The 21,957-nt window shown below is 33.5% G+C and overlaps 1 protein-coding gene across 1 annotated transcript; it reads left to right on the forward strand.

Annotated features, from left to right (window-relative positions):
- The first annotated feature begins 12,044 nt into the window (after positions 1–12,044).
- LOC113704274 (uncharacterized membrane protein At4g09580) lies at positions 12,045–15,766 on the forward strand. The gene is made up of 4 exons (XM_027226066.2): positions 12,045–12,555; positions 14,476–14,746; positions 14,821–14,991; positions 15,291–15,766. The coding sequence occupies exons 1-4, from the start codon at positions 12,344–12,346 to the stop codon at positions 15,414–15,416; spliced, it is 780 nt and encodes a 259-aa protein (XP_027081867.1). The 5' UTR covers positions 12,045–12,343; the 3' UTR covers positions 15,417–15,766.
- The last annotated feature ends 6,191 nt before the right edge of the window (positions 15,767–21,957 follow it).

A 21,957-nucleotide genomic window follows, 5' to 3' on the forward strand; every position in this document is an offset into this window, starting at 1 on the left:
GCAGTTCAATTACCTGCTGCTATTCTTTTTCTTACTGGAATTTACAATCATACTTTGCAGCTTGATTGCTTTTATCATATTGCACTGTAACGTTATCAATTTTTGTCACATTGCACCCCAAACTTTTCTTTTGGATAATTTGCACCCATAAATTATTGTGACATCCCAAATTATTAGAAGTTTGCACACTATTGATAAGATTATACATATAATATGTCGCTTTACACCATATTGTTTCTCCATAAGGTTTTCGAAAAATTTTGGGTGAAAACATATATGTTTTTTTATCTACTTTCTTGAACAATAAAAGCCTGTGGAGTGATCAATTCGAACTTTTCAATAGGTTTAAAATGTAACATGTGTGAAATTAACTGAGAATGCAAAATTAAGTGGGATTCACTGCAAATATTAGTGTGCAAAGTGTAATTAGTCTTCGTTTGCTCTTCGCGAAATCATACCGTTAAGTTTTCCCTATAATGAAGTGTTCGTTTTGGGTTAAAACCTAAGAAAACTTAATTAAACTGCACTGAATCTTAAAACGTCAAACAACTCTCATCTCTTCCATTTTCAACCTCAAAATCGATTCAAACATTAGAGAAGTTTCCTTTATCACTAATTTTTGACCAAATGCGTGAGTGGTTGGGAAAAAAACACCAACACATTGTAAAATGTTTTACGATTCTTGAAGCTGTAACATGCAAAGTATACATAGATAGATACCTTTGTTTTTTTTTTTTTTTACCTAGAAAATTAAGAAATTAGATGAGCTATTTCAATTTCATCATAAGCAGTACGGCCCAGAACTCAAGTTTGGGAAATTTTCAACAAGTTGTTCGAATGCTGAATTGGGTTTTTCCAACACAGGCGGGGGTAATACTAAGTTGATCCAGTCAGTCGTCTTTTGCAATCCAATTCGGCCCTTTTTAGGATCACGTGAGGCCACAATCCAGTTCAATTAATGAAGTTCAGGCCAGCCAAACCAAAATGTCATAATTTAGCACGGCCCATATATATACATAAACATTCATACATAGACACACACATATATATATAATTAATAATTATACATATTATGAAATAAAATTGATAATAATTGATATATAAATTTATAGTAATTCATAATCATAAAATACATATTATATATAATTATTATTTCATTATGAGTTTAGACTGAGTCCGATTTGAGTTTGAATCTCATATAATAGTATGAATTGAATTTGAGCATTTTAATTTGAGTCCAAAACCCGAAAGCCTAGAACTCGAAAACTCATATAGTTTGTGAGCCAAACTTGAACTTGTTAAAGTTGGGATCAGAAAATCCAATCGACACCCCTGTCCATTCGAAATTCCTCCTTAGTTTTAGAAACGAAAATGAAGATATGAATTTACCAGTTAACTCGTGGGCCTAATAATTGTGGAACCAATATTGGTTCACGCTTTATCCACATTACTTGAGCCTAATGTTAAAATCACTTAAAATTTGTGGGTACTTTGTCAAGGTCAGTCTTCGGCATGAGGTGCGGGATTTCAACTTGTTTAAAGTTGAGTCGGATGGTCAAGTAGGCTTTCAACTTGTCAGTCATGCAGATGTCAATCATTAGTTTTCAACTTGGGCGTGAAAAATTAGAAGACTTCTTAATCGAAACTGGCAATGTTCCCTATCTCACTTCTAGCGATGAAGGAAATTAAATCAAACTATTTTAGTATTAGTTTCTTAATACGTTTTGGTATCTTATTTATTTAGTTTCCATATTAGATTAGAAAATCTCAAGTTAGTTTCCAAATAAATTTTGGTTTACAGCCATGTTTATTTTAGAAAGTTTTAGAGTCTATAAATACTACTAGTCTAGCAAGTTATTAGGCGAAGAGAAGTGAAGTGAAGTGTGGAGAGTTGAGTTGAGTCTAAATATTAGATTTGAGAGAAAATCTCATAATTGATATTTGTGAGTTGTCGTGAGCAAAAAGTTACGACTTAGTATTTGTTTTGAGTTAAATAAATTATTAAGTATTTGTTCTCCTTCTCTTCCCACGTATTTTATATGTGTTAGAATTGCTTCCAGTGTGTGCACAGGGATTTTTCGTGTCAACAAGTGGTATCAAAGTTCTAGGTTTTAATCCTGGGGCTTGTTCGCAAAATTGGGGCTTGGAGCTTGTTTTTTTGAAATTAAAATATGGATCCGTATTATTTATCACGTTGTGGTGTTTTTATCTTTGATGATAAAAACGATTTTGAGATTTAGAGGTCGATGATGAAGAATTTTTTCAAAAATATTGGAGTTTTGAATATTATCCAAAAGGGGTTCACGGAACCTATAGCAGGCACAAAATTATCAAGGGATGCAGTTGAACAATTAGAGAGAAATAGACAGTTGAATTATAAGGCATTATACTATCTCCATACACAAGTCTAGTTACATGTAGTCAAAAATTCATACATGTAAAGACAGCAAAGGAGGCTTGGAAATTTTTAACAAATTCCTATGGTCATGGTGGAGAAGAAATTTGTGACGAGGAAGAAGAAAAAAAGTTTTTGATGAGGCAAAGAAAGAAGATGAAGCAATTGTGGATACATATAAAGATGAAGAAATTGTGATTGAAGAAGAAATTTCGCAAGTAGTTGAGAAAGAAAGTGAAATCATTGATCAAATTAAAGCTGTAGTTAAAGAGCATGATGATAGAGAAATTGTTGACTTTATCGAGGTTGATGAATTTTTCGAAGAGAAAATCAAGTGATGCACTTGATTGAAATCAATTGTGAGGTGGACAAATAAATTGAAGGTTGTGATATTGCTAAAGTTAATGCAGTTGTTAGTGTTGAAAAAATAAAGGAAAAACATGGCGATGTTAAAAACATTGGTAGAGTCAACTATGATTTTTTGGTTTTGGGAGATTTTCTTGGTGACATGGATGAATTAAATTATGAAGTATCTAATGGAGTATGGGTGAATATGTTTAAATTTTTTGACAAGAGTGATCAAGCCAAGAAACTGTTTGAGAAGTACAAGTTTCGTCCACCATCGCGCGTAAAGATGAAATTAGAGATCAATTACAAGTTGGAATTCCATATCATCTATACAACAACTGAATTTTTCATAGAGATTCAAGCTAGGGATGGCATTGGAGATAACAACATCAAGAGTTTGGTTTAAGGGAAGCAATGAAAGAAATTAAACCAAGCTATTTTAGTATTAGTTTCCTAATACGTTTTGGTATCTTATTTATTTAGTTTCCATATTAGATTAGGAAATCTCAAGTCAATTTCCAAATAAATTTTGGTTTACAATTATATTTGTTTTAGGAAGTTTTAGAGTCTATAAATACTACTAGTCTAGCAGGTTATTATGTGAAGAGAAGAGAAGAGAAGAGAAGTGAAGTGTGGAGAGTTGAGTTGAATCTAAATATTAAACTTGAGAGAAAATCTCATAATTGAGATTTGTGAGTTGTCGTGAGCGAAAGGCTACGACTTAGTATTTGTTTTGAGTTAAATAAATTATTAAGTATTGGTTCTCCTCCTATTCCCATATATTTTATATGTGTTAGAATTGCTTCCGCTGTGTGCACGGGGATTTTTCATGCCAACAAGTGAGAAGGCAATTCCTACACTAATATCCTAGCAAAGATTTAAACCTGCAGTCGGGGTTGCGTTTTCACCGGTAATTTTTTTTAGAATTTATATTGTATATTACCCTTGGATACATGCTACAATGTAAAAATAATATTCAAATTTAAATTTGGATTAAGTGTTGTATATCCAAAAATGAAAATGTATATGCTGTCAGTATATTCAAATATTAATCCTTATTTTTAACCATACTTATCTAAACACATTATTTGATACAAAAAAAGCATCATTTAGTAACCATCATTTGGTAAAAAAAAAAGAGGTTAAAATTCACAATTTCATTTAGTAATGAAAATTTTATATAAAATTAATTCATAAAAAAACATTTTAGAATTACATGTATCACATTTGCCTTAAGCATTAATTTAAATAAATCTCCAAAACTAGTAGTTTTTTTCCTTTGAGCTTTTGCGTTGAGGTATAAGTATATTTGATAAAACTGAAGCTTAAAAATTAAAATCTGAAACTTGAATCTATTAATTTATTGAATTGTTAAATACTAAATCTGATACATTTAAGTATATATCACATTAATTGATAAGTAAATATAACTCAACACTTAACTTTTGGAAGTAAATTTTGCTTAAGAAATTCACTGTTACTTACTTAATTAATTCAGATGTTCAATTTTTTGTTATCAAACATGTTAATATCTGAATTCATTAAATTTAAGTGTTGGACGATTTCTAGCAATGCATTAATGAAATATGTTTGGTTGTAAAAAAAAAGGGATAATTTCAGAAACCTCCCCTGAGATTTCTGACAATTGCAGAGACCTCCCCTCAAGTATATTAAATTACACCTATATTCCTTGCTTTTACTATTTATGTAACAATATAGGCCACAAACCTATATTTTTTTCTCAAAAATCTTAAAATACCCTTTTTATACAAAAATAAAAAAAAATTATTTTGCCAATTGCTTTGTTTCATATTTCAACCAAACCCACTGTACTAATAAATTAGTCTAACAAATAGTCTAATTTCAAATTCTAAACTCAAGCAATTCCATCATCATATTCATAAAATTGCTTCTCCTAAAGCATGCATTCAATTATGAAGATTTGTTCCATTCTTCAAAAATATTCTCACCATATGATTACATGAAATTGTCAAACTCACAATCAACTACCCTTATGTTTGCATAATTTTCAACATTGGATGTCATGATTTGATTTCATATAAGTAGCTTAACTCCTACTACATTACCATATTATGGCCTTGAAGAAAATCCTTAGAGGAGATTTAGACATGGATGGGATTAATCAAATTTTAAAAAAAAGGAAAGGCATCATTATGACTATAGAGATCGTCAAGAAATTCATTTTTCCAAAAATCAAAATTCTATTTACAACTAATCACACCCCAAACTTCAAACCCAATACCCACACTTTCTCAAAACAAAATAATCTAGCCTACCATTAAATCTTCAAGCATGTTAACATCTTAAATACAGAGAATAAACTCTATCTTCATCGCGAAACCACAACCAATAGTTGTCAAGCATAAAAAGAAATATAAATGCACTTACTAACATCTTAAAAAGTTTTTTGGATGGATCATAAACAAATTAGCAAATTTACCAATTTCAATCCCTCTTTCTCTTTTGGCCAATGATTTTATTATTTGTTCCATTATTATTGTGTGCCTCTTCATCTCCTTTTAATTTGATTATGAAATCGAATTCTACTTCAATCATCAAATCCAATCCGTCGATTAAACTTGTGATTTGGCAATTTCAAAGAGAAGAAAAGGAGCAATAGGAATATATATTAGAGTTTGAATGATCACTTGTAGTGTGATTGGCTGCAATTATAGGCAATGGTTGGTGGTAATTTGAGAGCGAGTTATTGGAGAAAACGGTTGATAAATAAGAACGGAGTGATAGTAAGTGAGAGAGAATCGTCGTTAGCTGTAACTTATAAATAAGATAGTTAAAGAGGTCAAGTTTCTTTTTTACTTTTTAATTTCATTTAATTATACTATGAATTATTTATTAAGTGAAGGTCATTGTAGTCATTTTATGGTGACAGGGGAGGCCAGTGTAATTTATAAAAATTGAGGGGAGCCGAGTGAAATTGTCATAAACCTCAGGGGAGGTTTGTGAAATTATCCCAAAAAAATGTTATCAAATGAGGCGTAAGTTCGTTAACTTAGATCTAATCAGAATAATTTATGCTGTCTTAATCATACAGCAGCTATATTAATTCTTCCAGCAAAAGCAATCAATCAGCCGTCAAATCAAGTCAGATACAGCCACTAATCATTTAATTATTAGGTGGTGCATCAATTACACGTCTAGCTAATCAAGCAAAAAGGGGCAAATTAGCCATAAGCAGAAAAATCGTAACGTGAGACGCAACCGATTCAGAATAATCACGTGGAGAAGAGCACTAAAATTAGTACAAAAGCATGTGGGCTTAGTTTTCAACGAGGTAATGATTAGCATAATCCCTTTCCTGTGCCCCTAACGGCGCTCCGACGTCACGTGGCCATCGTGGTTGACGTGTCCCGTTGGGTGCCTCCTCCTTTCCCACTTCACCGTTGTAATCCAGGATTTTGACATCATGAGCATTGTTTTTTTTTGGGGGGGGGGGGGGGGGGGGGGGAATATAACAAATAATTCTTTTTTTAAAAAAAAAGCATAGCAATTGCCTGATGTGATATATATATATATATGTAACAAAATAGCAATTGCCTGAACAGTGGAGTTTAATGAGTCCCCCTTTAGATGTGATATATATATATATATGTAACAAAATAGCAATTGCCTGAACAGTGGAGTTTAGTGAGTCCCCCTTTAGATGGTTGATTTTTATAGCATTGTTGAAAAGATATATATATAACAAAAAGATGATTAAAAAAAATATATTTATGATACAAGTAAATAAATTTATATAAATAATGCATTATCTAAGCAAATTCTATGATTGAAAAATGTGTTTATAATATAAGTAATTAATGTGTTTATTAATGCTGCTCCGGTTGTTCTTTGGCAAAACTGCTATTGTAAATTGTGTTGTGACTTCTTCCATACGGGTAGAGGTGGCAAATCAACCCACTTAACTAAATTTATCCATACCCGCCCATGAATAGATGGGTATGGGTATCTTAAATTTTTGTATATGGGTATAAATGGATTACCCAATAATACCCATTTATTAAATGGGTATTATTGGGTAACCCATCAAACCCAATTAACCCATTTAGAATTCTCTTCCCCCAAAGTCTCTTCTTTTCCCCCACCTTTTTTTTTTCAAATTTTTATTTTGTCATGATGTTAATTACTTTTGTTTCATTATTATTATTATTATTATTTGTTGGTTTTATCTTATTATTTTATTTTCTCTTAGTTTGTTAACTTGCTCATTTTTTAGCATTACCAATTTATGATAAATTTTAGCCTATTTTCTTATCTTTATTAAATAAAATTTTAAATTTATATATGAAAAAAATGTTAGGGGTTCAAAATTTTTGGATTAAGTTTTTATATTAATTTTTATAGTACTTAGTTCAAATTTTTATATTCTTATTATTCAATTATTAAATAATAGGTAATTTTGTGACATAGAGTATAAATGAAAAAAAATTGGTAATTAAGTTTATTGAACATTATAAGTAAATATTTAAAACTAATGATGGGTACAAAGAGTGGTATAAATTGATAACTTAGTTTGCAAAAATGAATTTAAATGAGTTTACAAAAGGTTAAAATAAATGGGTTGTAAATGGGTAATTGGGTTACCCAATTCATTTTTTGATTTACCCATTTATACCCATCTAATTAAATGGGTATAAATGAGTTGACTCACTTATATCCATTACCCATTTTACCCAACCCAAACCCGCCCAAGTCACCCATTTTGACACCTCTACATACGGGCAAGGATGTGATCTGAGCAATTCATGCATGTAAAATGTCAAATTTAACCTTTTGGACAGGCTTGCGAAATAGAGTAATTTAACTTTTTCTACACTTGCCATATTCCTAAAGGTGAATTTGAGATAAAAAAGATGATAAAGAAAATAAAAATATGTATTACAAAATATTTTTATGATGCAAACAAATAATTTTTGTGCAAATAATACCTATCTAAAAGCACTTACAAATGATTGTTAAGTACTCTACGTCAATGGTTGACTTAGAAAAATGTGCATTAGCGTGTTGTTTGCTATCAAGAATTGTATAATAGTTTAGGGATAATTTCAGAAACCTCTCCTGAGGTTTCTGACACTTTCACTGACATCCCCTGAGGTTCTCAAAATTTCACTTACCTCCCTTGCTTTTGATTTTGTGGTAACAATCCAGTCCAAATCAGATTAAAATATTATTTTCATGTGTGAGAAGGTATTTTTATTCCATAGCTACCCTTTGCAGAAGTTGTATTAGTAGAAGATTCAAAGAAGAATAAATGATTTGGACTAATTAGTAAAGTTGAGGGGGGGTAAGTGCAATACAAAAAATTGCATGCACCAGATGTGCCATGCAACAGTTATTTGGCAGATTTTGCAACGGCTAGCTGCAAATTGCAACGGCCAGAAGGTTTGCTGTTTCAGTAGCAATAGCATATAAAGCAAAGCAACTTACTCGCATTCTCAGAATGCGAGCTCGTACTAAGCTCCACCGCCAACCCTCCATTTCGAAAAAAAAAGACAAAAGCAAAACAAAAGCAAACACACGAAGCGCAGAATAACGTTGAAACCCGCAAGCGGGATTCTGTGTTTTTTCTATTTCAAGGTTAGCTCGCATGCGGGTTAATGTTATATTTGAGCGCGAGAAGAAAAAATTGGTAATTAGGCTCTTTGGGCATTATAAGTAAATATTTAAATTAATGGCAGTTTTATTACACCAATATTATTGTATTATCATTATTATGATTATTGTATTATTTCTTATGCAAATATAACATTTAATTATCCAAGCAGTTTGATTTTATTTTTAAAAATTTTATAAATTGTAAAAATAAAATCAAACTGCTTGGATAATTAAATGTTATATTTGCATAAGAAATAATACAATAATCATAATAATGATAATACAATAATATTGGTGTAATAAAACTGCCATTAATTTAAATATTTACTTATAATGCCCAAAGAGCCTAATTACCAATTTTTTCTTCTCGCGCTCAAATATAACATTAACCCGCATGCGAGCTAACCTTGAAATAGAAAAAACACAGAATCCCGCTTGCGGGTTTCAGGAGTATTCGGATATTCTCATATGCACCTATGCAAATCGAATATTGCAGCTCAATTGGCGCCTTACTCCCAAAATGACTGGATTAATTCATGTATCAGGAATCAAGTTTATATTATTGTTGTTAAGCTTAATTAATCATATCAGATGCCATTATGTAACTAAACGGTAGTAATTAACCCCAACTACTTGGGATATATCTGTAATTTTGGCCCTGATGACGTCAGAAAAGGGGCCCAATTTTTTATCAAGGGAGGTAAGTGAAATTTTGAGAACCTTAGGGGATGTCAGTGAAAGTGTCAGAAACCTCATGGGAGGTTTCTGAAATTATCCCAATAGTTTAACTGACTCATGATTGATTGACACAAAAATTTTGTAGTACTAGTTGACTTTCGACATTATATGATTCTATGTTTGATAATAAAATTGTGAAACAATGGATTATGAATGTTCTTTGAGGGTAATTTATCAGTTAGCCAGAATCTGAGGAATGTTTATCATCTTTGATGTTTCTACAATTGTTAAGGAAAAGAATGCCACATAGGAGAGGCAATTTCTCAAGTCTACAAATGGAGGAAATTGAAAAAAAAAACCATAAAAGTAGGGTTCACAAAACATTCAAACAATGGAGGATTAGTGCTAATAAATTAATTTGGAGGCACAAAGTTGAAAGCATTTAAACATGTGGTATGGTAATTATCGTCAAATTTGTTATTCCGTGGTACGCATTTAGTCGATCATATTATAAAACATAGGATGTTTTAAACGGATGATGAATTGGTACTCATTAGTCATTAGCAATTTAGTACACTTAGCATTCGTTAGTAAACTTAATTTATATTGATTTATTATTTGAATGCACGCACTCGCATTTAATGTATCATTTATATTAAGATACTTTCTCTAATTAATTACATTTTAATAAAAATATAAACGCTATTGGACTTCCATTAATCAAACTCATAAAACTATTATAGAAGAAGACTATAACCAATGCTAAATTCGTCGACAAAAATAACTTTACACAATTGACTTACATGAACCAACTACTTTAGGAGTAGTTGGCTATGAAAAGAGTTTTAAAACTTTGTTTGAGTATAAGTTAAGGGATCAAATTCCTTGACCTATATTCTAATATTCGGATTTTTCTTGGAAATGTTTCGCCAGCGGGTGCTAATATCCAGACTTTTTTTAAAAATGTTTCGCTCGCGGGTGCACCCGCCTGGATCGGCGGTATTTCACCAGATTCCTTTGGTCTCTTTAGATTCCCCTCCCCTTCAGCAGCAAGTGCGTTGGCACCCGTTTTAATAGTATAATATCCAAATTTTTCTGAAAATGTTTTGCTAGCGTGTGAACCCGTTGGTGTTTCACCGAATACTCCTAACCTCTTTAGATCCCCCTCCCCTTCGCCAGCAGGTGCGTAGGCACCCGTTTGAATATTTTAATATCCCAACTTTCCTAATAATATTTCACCAACGGGTGCACCCCTTTGGATTGGTGGTGTTTTATAGGATTTTCCTGATTTCATATTTCCTCCTCCCTTAATGTAGAGTAAAAATCGTTATAGCATAAAATCAATCGTGCCAAAAAAAAAGACTCACGTGACTTGTCCTCATTAAAGACAAATAGTGACAGAATTGATGTATTTTGTCATGTATTTCCTTCTACCCGTACTAAAATAACAGAGTACTTTGTTAACCATTTCAGTGTCCTACTACATTATCACTACGATACAAGACAAATCAATTCTTTATTTCGGACCTAGACACTTTTTTTGCCACTAGCTTTGCATCACGTGAATTCAATATTCACAGCTCTCTCCATTGTCTATCACACAAATTCTTATAGTAACTCCTTCCACCCCACATTGCATTCTCTGTCCAGAATAGCAGTTCCCCAATACGCACGAGCACGAGCACGAGCACGAGCACGAGCACGAGCACCAGCCTTTGGGCTAATGGCCACTACTAAACTATTTAAGGTTTGGTGGGGGGGGCGCAAGGGTTGGTGGGGTAGGAGACTCTTGCCTCTCACCAATTGTCACGCTACGTGGTTTTTTAAAAAAATTCAATGGATGCGTAGTGCATCCGTCTGATTCGGTGGTGATTCAATCTCAATCGGCCCCTTAGACCTAGTTGGATCTTCCTCTTAGATTAGAATAGTGTAGAATATTATAAATAAAAAGTGACGATTGAAAACAAAAATGCATGAGCATAAATGTATTTTCTACTCATTGACCTAATTGTTTCATGAACTGTTCCAATTCATCACACGCTGCAGCATGAACGGCACCTTTAGATCCGTAACTTGGAGCTTTATAATGTAATTTTATTATTCTTCAAATTTATAGTATTTTTTCTTTAGATTTATTTTTTAATATCTGTGTATGTTTGATGATGTAATTTTTGTTATTAGTACAGATTTTAATAAAATTATGATATTTTATAAAAAAAACTCCACCGCACCGCTAAGTGTTTAAATTGGAACCTGAGGAACGGTGGCAACTCATGAACATAAAATGCTTGTGAAATGACTAAAGAATCCACACAGTAAAGGTGTTAATGTGGGACCAAAATCACTGTTCATCCAACCCATTCACACACTTATATTCTTGTTTGGATATCAAATTTTTTTAAATAATATTTCACTTGCATTATAAACATATTTTTCAATTCATCTTTATATCTTTTATACATTACATTACAAAAAGCGTTAAGTAATTATTTCAAAAAATATTTCAAATAATAATCTATCCAAACAATATTGTTAGGAAGTAGTAAGATTTTCTCTTACAAAATTAATTACAAGGACATGAGAATTTAAAATTTTGGGTATTTTTTTTTGTTTCATAATGTTTTACTATAATGTTCTATAAGAAAAATAATTTAATTATGGATGAATCAGTAAAATATGGCACATTTTTTCGTTTGACTATGTACACCTTTAAACTTCAAATGTAAACGAATTTGATCCTTAATCCTTATCATATTTTTCCTTTGCTTAAATATGTCTTCTAAACCCTTTTTTCTATATAGAATATAATACAAACTTTGTATACCTCAAAGCAAAATTAGGAACTACATAGGGGCAATGTGAAATAACTTTAAACTTAATCCAAAAATTTAAAAAAGAAAAACTGAAGATGAAAAATAACCTTAAAAAATGTAAAAAGCCACGCAGACTTTCCTTGACCTTTTTGGACATATAAGCAGAACAAACGAATATACTTTTCTCCCTCTTCCCCTCTCTCTTTCGTCTCTTTCGTCCCTCTCTCCAATCTTCACTAGTACGACTAAGACAGGGAGGGAGCGAGAAGGAGAGAGACAAAGAGAAAGCAAGAAACAAAAGAGTGTCCCTAAAGCAAAGAAGAAGAATTACTACAAGAAAAAAGGGGCACTCGGAAAATTGAATCTGCACACAAGTGGATATTAATTTCTAACCTTAAACTTGAATCAAACGTTAAATTCTTTAAATTTTTTGTTAATTAAATCGAACCCAGAATTTTTTTTTTGGATAACAATTATGGAAGGAAAAGGAGCTGCAGTGGCGGCGAAGGGGGATGCGGGTGTTGTAAATGTGGTCAAGTATCCATTGAAGTTTTGGGAGGTGTTGGGAGCATCCGGAGTCGTATTGGGATTCCTGATGGGACTTGTGGGCGTGTATATGACGATGCCTGCTTCTGATTACAGCTTCCTGAAGCTGCCCCGTACTCTTGAAGACCTCCAAATTCTCAGGTAGGCACTGGTTTTCAATCAATTTTTGTCTTTAGTCTCTCTTTTTTTTTCAATGTTTGGAGATTAAATTTTGAATTTCTGCAGGTGTTTTTCTGAATTATGGATGATATATATTGTGGCCCAGGTGGGCTCATTTCAGGGATCTCTTGCTTTCAACTTTGTGAATGCTTTTAGCTCTTGATTGACCTTGATTTAATTTCTGATTTCACTTTTTGGGTAAAAAAGTGGTTTTGTAGCGGGACGTGATTTTGTCATGGAGTGGTTGATTTGGATTCTTACCGATGCAAAAATGGTGGAATGGCCCTCTTTATTTGCCACCATGTCAGAAATTGTTGAAAGAATTATAGATTTTTATTTGACTATAAGATGATTAGCAGCCTTGGCATTGCAAAAGGTAGATGAAATAAATGAGATCTGCTGGAAAAAGCTTGATGCTTTGCTAGATTGTGCAGCTTGGTATTCAGCTTTTGGATGAGTGGGAAAGTGTTAAATTTTCTATGAAATACCTAGTTTAATCAAATCTAGAAACTGAAATAAGCAAGATAAGGCGTGTCTATAGAAACCTTGTTTTTAATTTACACCCTCCATTGATTTATTGCGAAATTTGCTCTCTATGAGGCTTTCTGTCTGTCACTTAATCAGCTTTAGTTATTTAGCGAGTAAGTGACGTTTTTCATGGTATAGTATGATACTGGGGAGCAGAGTCTGCAGAAAAAACTTGATACAATATGGTTTATCAGTCTACTAATTCAACTGGCAAGCTTTTATTAAATTGTGTTTGACGGCATTTTAGCTTTTACCTGATTCCATTCCAAATCCATTAGCTTTCTTGTAAAGACTGAAACAAGGTTCAGGAGAAATATGTGATATCTAGTTGCTGCAGTTTTGTTCATCACTGCATTGATGGGAATCGAGACTTTAGTAATTTAAATTTGAAGCCAAATGCGGATAGAAGTGTGGGGCTTCTTTGGTGATGGTTAGAGGCTGACTGGTGATTGGCTTATATCAAGGTTGTGCTGGTTTACTGTTTTGCCACCATGCTATTTGCTTGGAGACAAGTGTTTTTAGCATCAGTTTCATTCGTTGAAAAAATGATTTGAAAAATAGAGGCGAAGCTCGGTATGGGATTGTTTGTGGCCAGACAACTGTTTGTCATGTTTATTTGCAGTGCTGTTTGAATTTGAAAACCTTTTTACTTCCCAGAACACAGTGATTGCTAACCCTGTTGCATTCATCTTTTCTTACATCAAGATGTTAAGAAAACAAGCATACTATCTTTTCTGGTAATACAGCATTAACAAGTCCGTTTCAGATTCTGGTAAATATTGTACATCATAATCTTCTTGGCCCTTTTTCTCAAGTCCACATGGCATGTGCTAAGAAATCATCACTTTTGTAATCATATTCTCGCATGGGTGTGCCAGGATATAATTGGTAAGTATTATAGGTGGTGCCTTTTAGGTGAATAACTGCAGGTCTACTGTCTCAGGTGGTATAGATAGATAGTGCTTCAGTTTTCAGTGAAAAGAGTTGTCCCAAAGAACTTGACATGTCTAAATTCTTCATGTTGAAGAGGAAGGCTGCAAAGTTCCATTAACTGGAATTCCTTTTTGTGTAAGTTGTTTGCCTTAGACAAGACCTTTGCACGCTGATTTGGGACATAAACACTGTCAGGAAGATGTGCAAGTAACTTCATCTGTGCTTTTTTAAATTGGTAGAAAATAGCATAGTCAGTCTTGTGAATGTCCTTTTATGTTATTATTGTCTCTCTTTCAATGTTCCCTTTACATTCTTTCATTGTAGTCCTCTTCTATGTTCTTACTTCTATTCAAGTGGCTTTTAGCAATTCTAGTTCTTTGACAGTTATAAACTATAAGTACATGAAAGTTTATCCATTCTGGTTTTCCATACTTCTTGTAGGGATCACTTGGAGAGCTATACTAGTGACTACACTGCACAAGTGCTTATTGGATACTGCATGGTCTACATTTTCATGCAGACTTTCATGATTCCGGGAACTGTTTTTATGTCTTTGCTTGCGGGGGCTCTGTTTGGGATATTCAAAGGTGTAGCTCTTGTTGTGTTCGCTGCTACTGCTGGTGCATCTTCTTGCTACTTCCTGTCTAAATTGATAGGGCGGCCGCTTGTCTTCTCTCTTTGGCCTGACAAGTTATCATTTTTCCAGGCTGAGGTGATTATTGCTCTCCGTTATTGTCTCTTATATATGGACTGAACTAATTGGATACTAACTCTCTGTTCACTCAGGTGGCTAAAAGGAAAAAACGGCTGCTCAACTACATGCTTTTCTTAAGAGTAACACCAACATTACCAAATACATTCATAAATGTTGCTTCGCCAATAGTAGATGTGCCTTACCATATTTTCTTTCTGGCAACTGCCATTGGGATCACACCTGCTGCTTTCGTCACTGTCAGGGTATTTATTTACTCTTGAAACTGTTATCTTCTTTCTTGTGCTTGAATGAAGGAATGATACTCTTAGTCTTACATTTGTACATGTATGAATGTACCTAATGGATCTTTTGAACACCTAACAAGAAAGTTTGGAACTTAAATTTAACTATGACTTCATGTCCACATGTATGAAAATATGAACCGTTTTAAGATTTTCAGAACCAAACCAGCCTAAGATGGTAAAGAAAAAAAAAATGCATTCTTGCTTCAGCATAGACCTACCAATAGGCTAATCTTCCTCTTTCTGGGACTTCTATGCAGGCTGGAATAGCTCTAGGTGAGCTGAAATCAGTGGGTGATCTCTATGATTTCCAATCTATAGCAACATTGTTTCTTATTGGGGCTATAACCGTTACTCCTACATTGATCGGTAGCAAGGGCGAATAGGAGCATGAATCAGCTCATTGTGCCAGTGTTTGTTCCTTGTTATGTAACCAATTGTTAGGCATTTTCTTGTTCTTGTACATATATGTATGAAATAAACTTTCATCTTCAGAGTAGTTTCAGCCTTGGAGGATATACCATTGTAGATGGGTTCGAATGAAAATGGTCATTGATCGCGCATCAGTTGAAATCCCTGCAATCTGTCGATATTTGCCCTTATATTGGCTTGCAGCTAAGGGCAGGAGCCACGGCTGAGCATTGATTAAAACCAACTTTATGTAGCCTAAAACCAGTTTTAAGGCTCAGACTTATTCATGTGTATTATGCAGTTAATCTCTCCAGATTCTCGATGATTGATGCATGGCTATCGTACTTTCTTCACTTTTAGGTGAAGAAAACTATGGCTGAGACAGGAGCAAGATGACAAAGAAATGAATCTTCAAACTATTCACTGGTCTGTCAGATTGGATGGTTTGCAAGTGATCTAAACAGGAGCAATATGACTCGCATTGAGTTCATCACCTTTCAGTTTGTGCACATTTCAAAAGAAACTTATGCAAATCCACATCAAAATTCAGTTCAAATTGAATATATATGCTCTCTCTAAGAAAAATGTCAAGAATAGCAATTAAAGGCCATGTCCTCATAGTTTAGTTGCTTGCTGATTGGTACTATCAAACCAGTCGATCATTCTCTTCCTTACAAGAAAGTGACATTGCAAAGTTAATTGTTATCTATAATGGAGTTCCATACTAAGGTGGAGGCCTTAGAATGAATAGTATATCATGTACTATACTAAAAACCAACATTTGGATTCCAAAGTATAAGAACACAATAATTTCATCTTGCTTCCATGGTTGAGATGGAACACTCATTCACAGACATCCGCAAATCATACCTTAAATTTCCAATTGATTTGATTCCAATGGAAGCAGTCAAGTGGCCTTCTTCCGGTGAAAAATGCAGGCTCTTTGGCAGCTAGCAAAGCCATAATTTCATTGTTTCATGGAACAATTCATAACATGGTTGACCTGTCAATTGCACTTTCTAACGCACATAAAAGGCTTACATGAATTGATCTCAACAACAGGTTCATGTCAAAGAATCTCCAACTGCGGGTCGTTTAATTGAAGACTTCCCCATCTTTCCATTTCTCCCAAGACTGAAAGTATAGGTGTCAAACATACCCATTTAGTTAAATTTACCCGTATCGCCTATGAATAGATGGGTATGGGTATCTTAAGTATTTGCATACGAGTATAAATGAGTATTATTGGGTAACCCATCAAAGTTAATTAACTCATTTAGAATTGTCTTGCCCCAAACGGCCAAACCTCCTCTCTTCCCTCACCCATTTCTTTTCAAATTTTTCATTTTATCATGATGTTAACTACTTCTGTTTCATTGTTATTATTATTTGTTGATTTTATCTTATCATTTATTTTCTCTTAATTTGTTAACTTGCTCATTTTCAGCATTATCAATTTATAACAAGTTTTAGTCTCTTTTTCTACCTTTTCAAAATAAAATTTTAAATTTACACACGAAAAAAATGTTTGGGGTTCAAAAGTTTTGGATTAAGTATTTATATTAATTTTTATAGTACTTAGTTCAAATTTTTATATTCTTATTGTTTAATTATTATATAGTATGTAATTTTGCAACATAAAGTACAGATGGAAAAAAAATTTGATAATTAGGCTTATTGAGCATTATAAGTTAATATTTAAATCTAATGATGGGTGCAAAGGGTAGTATAAATTGATATTTTAGTTTGCAAAAATGAATTTAAATGAGTTTACAAAAAGTTAAAATAAATGAATTATAAATGGGTAATTGAGTTATCCAATTCATTTTTTGACTTACCCATTTATACCCATCTAATAAAATGGATAGAAATGGATTGACTCACTTATACCCATTACCCATTTTAACCAACTCAAACTCCCCCACGTCACCCATTTTGACACCTCTACCTGAAAGCATGGTTTTACACCCACAGCAGTGATAGCAATTCTCTGGTTAAGAATCAAGGAGCTGGAATTATTGGTATGCAATGGAAGACAAACTTACAAATCCCACAGGGTTCAATTGACAGTCATCAATTTCGTAGTTGCTGAAATTTCTTCAACCAGCAACAATTTCAAGGATCAGCATCCCAAAACTGAAGACATCAGGCTTGACCAAGAACGTTCCTTCCATTGCATACACAGATGATAAATAACCACTTTATAAACATGCATGATTAAATATTTAGGATGTTGTGTCAACAGTTCTAGGAGGAATAACATTTGCTTTCAAGGCATTTGATATTAAAAAAAAAATTACATGTATACTTACTACGTTCTGACAACCCTGTTGGTAATTGCCTGTGTCTTGTCTTGTTTGAAAATTCTTGCCATACCAAAATCAGCAATCTTTGGATTCATATTTTCATCTAATAGCACATTACTGGCCTTCAGATCTCTATGTATTCACTTCCATCGTTTAGCCCGTCCGGGAACTTTCGTTCTATATAGGGCAAATTATATTTTACGCCCATATGGTTTAGCGTTTTTTTACATAACCTCCTTATGATTTCAAAAGTTATACATAACCCCCTCATAGTTTAGATTAAAGTGTCAAAATGACGGAAATAGTCATTCGTAACGGAACTTCTAAAATTGTCGAAATTATCCTTATAAATACATGACACATTAATCCCGTATAATTTTTATATTTTACCATATAACCCCCTTATAATTTTTAAAATATACACATAACCCCCTTTGGTTAATAAATAATTTTCAACTTTACATAAGGGTATTTTTGACATTTTAGGTGACTCCATTAAGAATGATCACTTCCGTCACTTTGACACTTTAATTCAAACCATGTGGAGGTTATGTATAATTTTTGAAATCATAGGAGGATTATGTAAAAAATACTAAACCACAGGAGGTAAAGTGGAATTGCCTTTCTATATATAAGCCTTCGCGATAATAAATTGATTGGCAAAATTCCATTAGAATGGGAAGGCCTCAAGAATCTCACCTTTCTTGACCTGTGCAACAATTTACTTAGTGGAGAACTTCCAGCATTCCTGTTTTCTCTGCCATCGCTAGAGAACTTACTACTTTCAAACAACCATTTTTCTGGTCAGATCAGTGAATTAGAAAGCGCATCTCCATCTCCACTAGGAAAACTTGACTTGAGTGGCAACAATCTTGAAGGGTTTACACCCCAGTTTGTTTTTAAAATCATTGGTTTCTCAAGTCTCTCTATTGCTTCTAATAAATTTACAGGCACAGTAGAACTGGCCGAATTTATAGAGCTGAAGAATCTTTTCAGTCTTGATCTTTGGTACATACAACTAGTAATAACTCACGTACTTTGCACGTGAATATATTTTCTCAAGATATAAAACCTTTAATATATTAAATTTGTGTGCGAAATTTTGATTATTGGCATAATGGAAACTTAGAAACTATATTATCATATTATTGGCATAATGTAAACTCTCAAAATGGAAGATTATCATATTTAGCCTAAGTTGATGGTAGAATATTGACTAAGAAACCATATAATAAACAAAATTAAGCAACTGTTAGTTGTAAAAAATATTTATTATATACAAAGCAATTAAAAGTTTATTGAACTCTGAAGATAAAAGATTATCATATCTAAAATGAAGTTGTTGCATATTTTACGTAAGAGGAGGAAATTTTTTATGTTGTGTCAAACCAGTGTTTACAACAAACCTAAGCAAAATACATGCTAAAACATTAGGATTTGGATATAACAAATTTTATTAATTGCAATAGTTGTAAACCTTTGCTGTTATATTTTTTTATAATTATCGATAATTTTTTGAAGTTTTCTTAGTCAATATGGCATAATATAGTGAATTTAATCATCAATTCAACCTTTTCTTTTCTCATTAACTATTTATAACCTTTTGTCTTCTTGTTAATCGTGATTTTCTTCTAAAGCAACATGTATATAAAATATAGTTAGTTTTAATTATCACACATAAGGATATAATAATTGGAGATAATTTTAACACGTATAATAATTGGAGATGAAGAAAATGATTGGTGAATATAGTTGTAAATGGGCATTTTTTTAATTTTAATTACCAATATTTTTGAGATGTAATTTCTTGAAACTTTTCATTTTTCTTATTAGTGCCATGATTGAAATGCAATAACTCTAACTAAAAGACTTGAGAGTAATTTAGACGTAACAAAAGCTAAGATCAAAATATGTTTACACTTACATTCCCTATTGCCAAGACTCATCGTACTTTTTATATAGTAATGATAATGATAAACCATCATGGTACAAGTGACTCTGCCTTTTCTTTGCTCCCCCGGTTTTGTAGTTTGATGTTAGCGTCTTGCAAGCTGCAAAAGTTCCCCTTTCTGAAGAACCAATCAAGATTGAATATGCTAGATCTTTCAGAAAACCAAACAACTGGTGAGATACCAAACTGGATATGAGAAGTTCGTGATGGCTATCTCCCATATGTGAATCTGTCTTATAGCCATTTCACGGGCCTTCAAGTGCCTTGCCATTTTCATATTCATCAATATCTTGACTTCCACTCGAATCTGTTTACTGGAGGTACCCCTTTGCCACTGCGATCAGCCATCTATGTGGACTTCTCAAGCAGTAAATTTACCTCTTCCCTCCCAGCTGATATCGGTAATCATCTCTCATCTGCCATTTACTTGGACATCGCGAATAACAGCATTGTTGGCAACATTCCTCTTTCAATACGCAATGCAAGTCTTCTGGAAGTACTTGACCTGTTGGACATAATAGTTTAAGCAGCTCCATACCTGCATGTTTGATAGAAAAGTCCAGATCTCTCGTGGTACTGGATTTACATGGAAACAAGCTAAGTAGAAATATACCCAATATGTTGCCAAGGGACTGCAAGTTAGAGACATTGGACCTGAGTTTTGATCAATTAGAAGGCACAGTTCCAGGATCTTTGGTCAACTGCCCGAAGCTAAAGGTATTAAACCTCGGCCACAACAGGATTTGCAGCTTGTTTCCTTGGAGTTCGGACAAATTGTACAGCATGCGAGTCCTTGTTTTACTCCTCAACGGATTCAGAGGACAAATTAGTTGCCCGTGCTCCAACTACAGCTGGCCTGATCTTCAAATTATTAACCTGGCATCCAACAAATTCAGAGGTGTATTTTCACCCAAGTTTCTCAAGCTTAGGTGCGATGATGGTGGACGGTGATCAAACAGATTTGCAGCTTGAGAACCTGCATTAACGAGGACGTCGAGGAGCAGCTATCAAAGTATACTATCAAGACACGGAGACCATGAATTATAAAGGAATGCCAACAAAGCTGCAGAAAGTCCTTACACATCCTGACTTCCATTGATCTTTCAAGCAATAATTGCCAAGGGGTAATACCAGAAAGACTTGGAGATTTCAGATCGCTGTATTTTCTCAATCTGTCAAACAATGCCTTCGCAGGCCAAATCCCATCATCAGTTGGGAATTTAAAGAAACTTGAATTATTACACTTCTCCTCCAACAAACTGACTGGGGAAATACCAGACGAGATGACAAGCCTCACATTTCTTTCATTCTTAAATTTGTCACACATTCAACTGGTTGGAAGGATTCCAGGAGGAAGGCAAATACAGACATTTCCAGACAGTTCTTTTGAAGGTATATGTGGATTCCCCTTGAACCGAACCTGTAATGATAATAGAGGTCCTTTACATCCACAGTCTACAGTTGAAGAGAAACAGTTGTATTCCAAGAAAGAGAGCTACACAAGTGTGGCACTTGGACTATTGGTAGGTCTAGCTGTCAGTTTTGGGCCACTTTGGCTTTCCAAGAGGTGGAGAAGATGCTAAAACAAAAATGTTGATCAACTTTCAAGGATTTTCCATAAGAAAGAAAAACAATTAGGGAAGGACTTGAATGAAGATTGGTGAGAAATCTTTGAAGTTGCCACATCAAGGTAAATTTGTAAGGAATATACAGTGAAATATTACTAGCTTTTATCTATATATATATCATGAGCTAAACTAAAGGAAATTGATCCTATCTGGAACCACCTACAAAAGAGAAAGCATTTCTTCCTGGAAAGTATGCCATTTCACTAGCTGACCCAATGAAATTCGCTGGACGCAACACCCAACCATTTTCCTTCAATTTTGCATATGATAACAGCACAGAATATGCACAAAAGCAACACCCAACTAGTTTTCTTGAATTTTGCATCAGAACAACGCAGAATGTGCCCACAAGTTTCTATTGGACCTGGTTCCGATAGCATACACAACAAAATATTTCTAGTACTCACCCAATTGCTTGTCGAACAAAGGATGGAAAATACAGCGCAGCGGTAGTAGTTATGTTATACTATGATGGATGATTACTTTTTCAATTCATGGAAACGAAAAAAATAAATTGTCATCATCAAAGTTATTCTTATTGACGAAAATGTGGGTTAAGTAACCTATAGTGTACAACTTGCATATATGGCAATATCACATACCCACCTACAAAAAAAAAAAGAACAACCAA

This window comes from Coffea arabica, chromosome 8e (genome assembly GCF_036785885.1).
Source record: "Coffea arabica cultivar ET-39 chromosome 8e, Coffea Arabica ET-39 HiFi, whole genome shotgun sequence".
In the NCBI taxonomy this organism is placed as follows: domain Eukaryota; kingdom Viridiplantae; phylum Streptophyta; class Magnoliopsida; order Gentianales; family Rubiaceae; genus Coffea; species Coffea arabica.

Bases quoted from the DNA above. Each gene is read 5' to 3' on its own strand.
- LOC113704274 (XM_027226066.2), top strand. From the start codon at position 12,344: ATGGAAGGAAAAGGAGCTGCAGTGGCGGCGAAGGGGGATGCGGGTGTT. The intron at 14,747-14,820 runs GTGATTATTGCT...CTGTTCACTCAG, and splicing joins TATCATTTTTCCAGGCTGAG to GTGGCTAAAAGGAAAAAACG. The intron at 14,992-15,290 runs GTATTTATTTAC...ACTTCTATGCAG, and splicing joins CTGCTTTCGTCACTGTCAGG to GCTGGAATAGCTCTAGGTGA.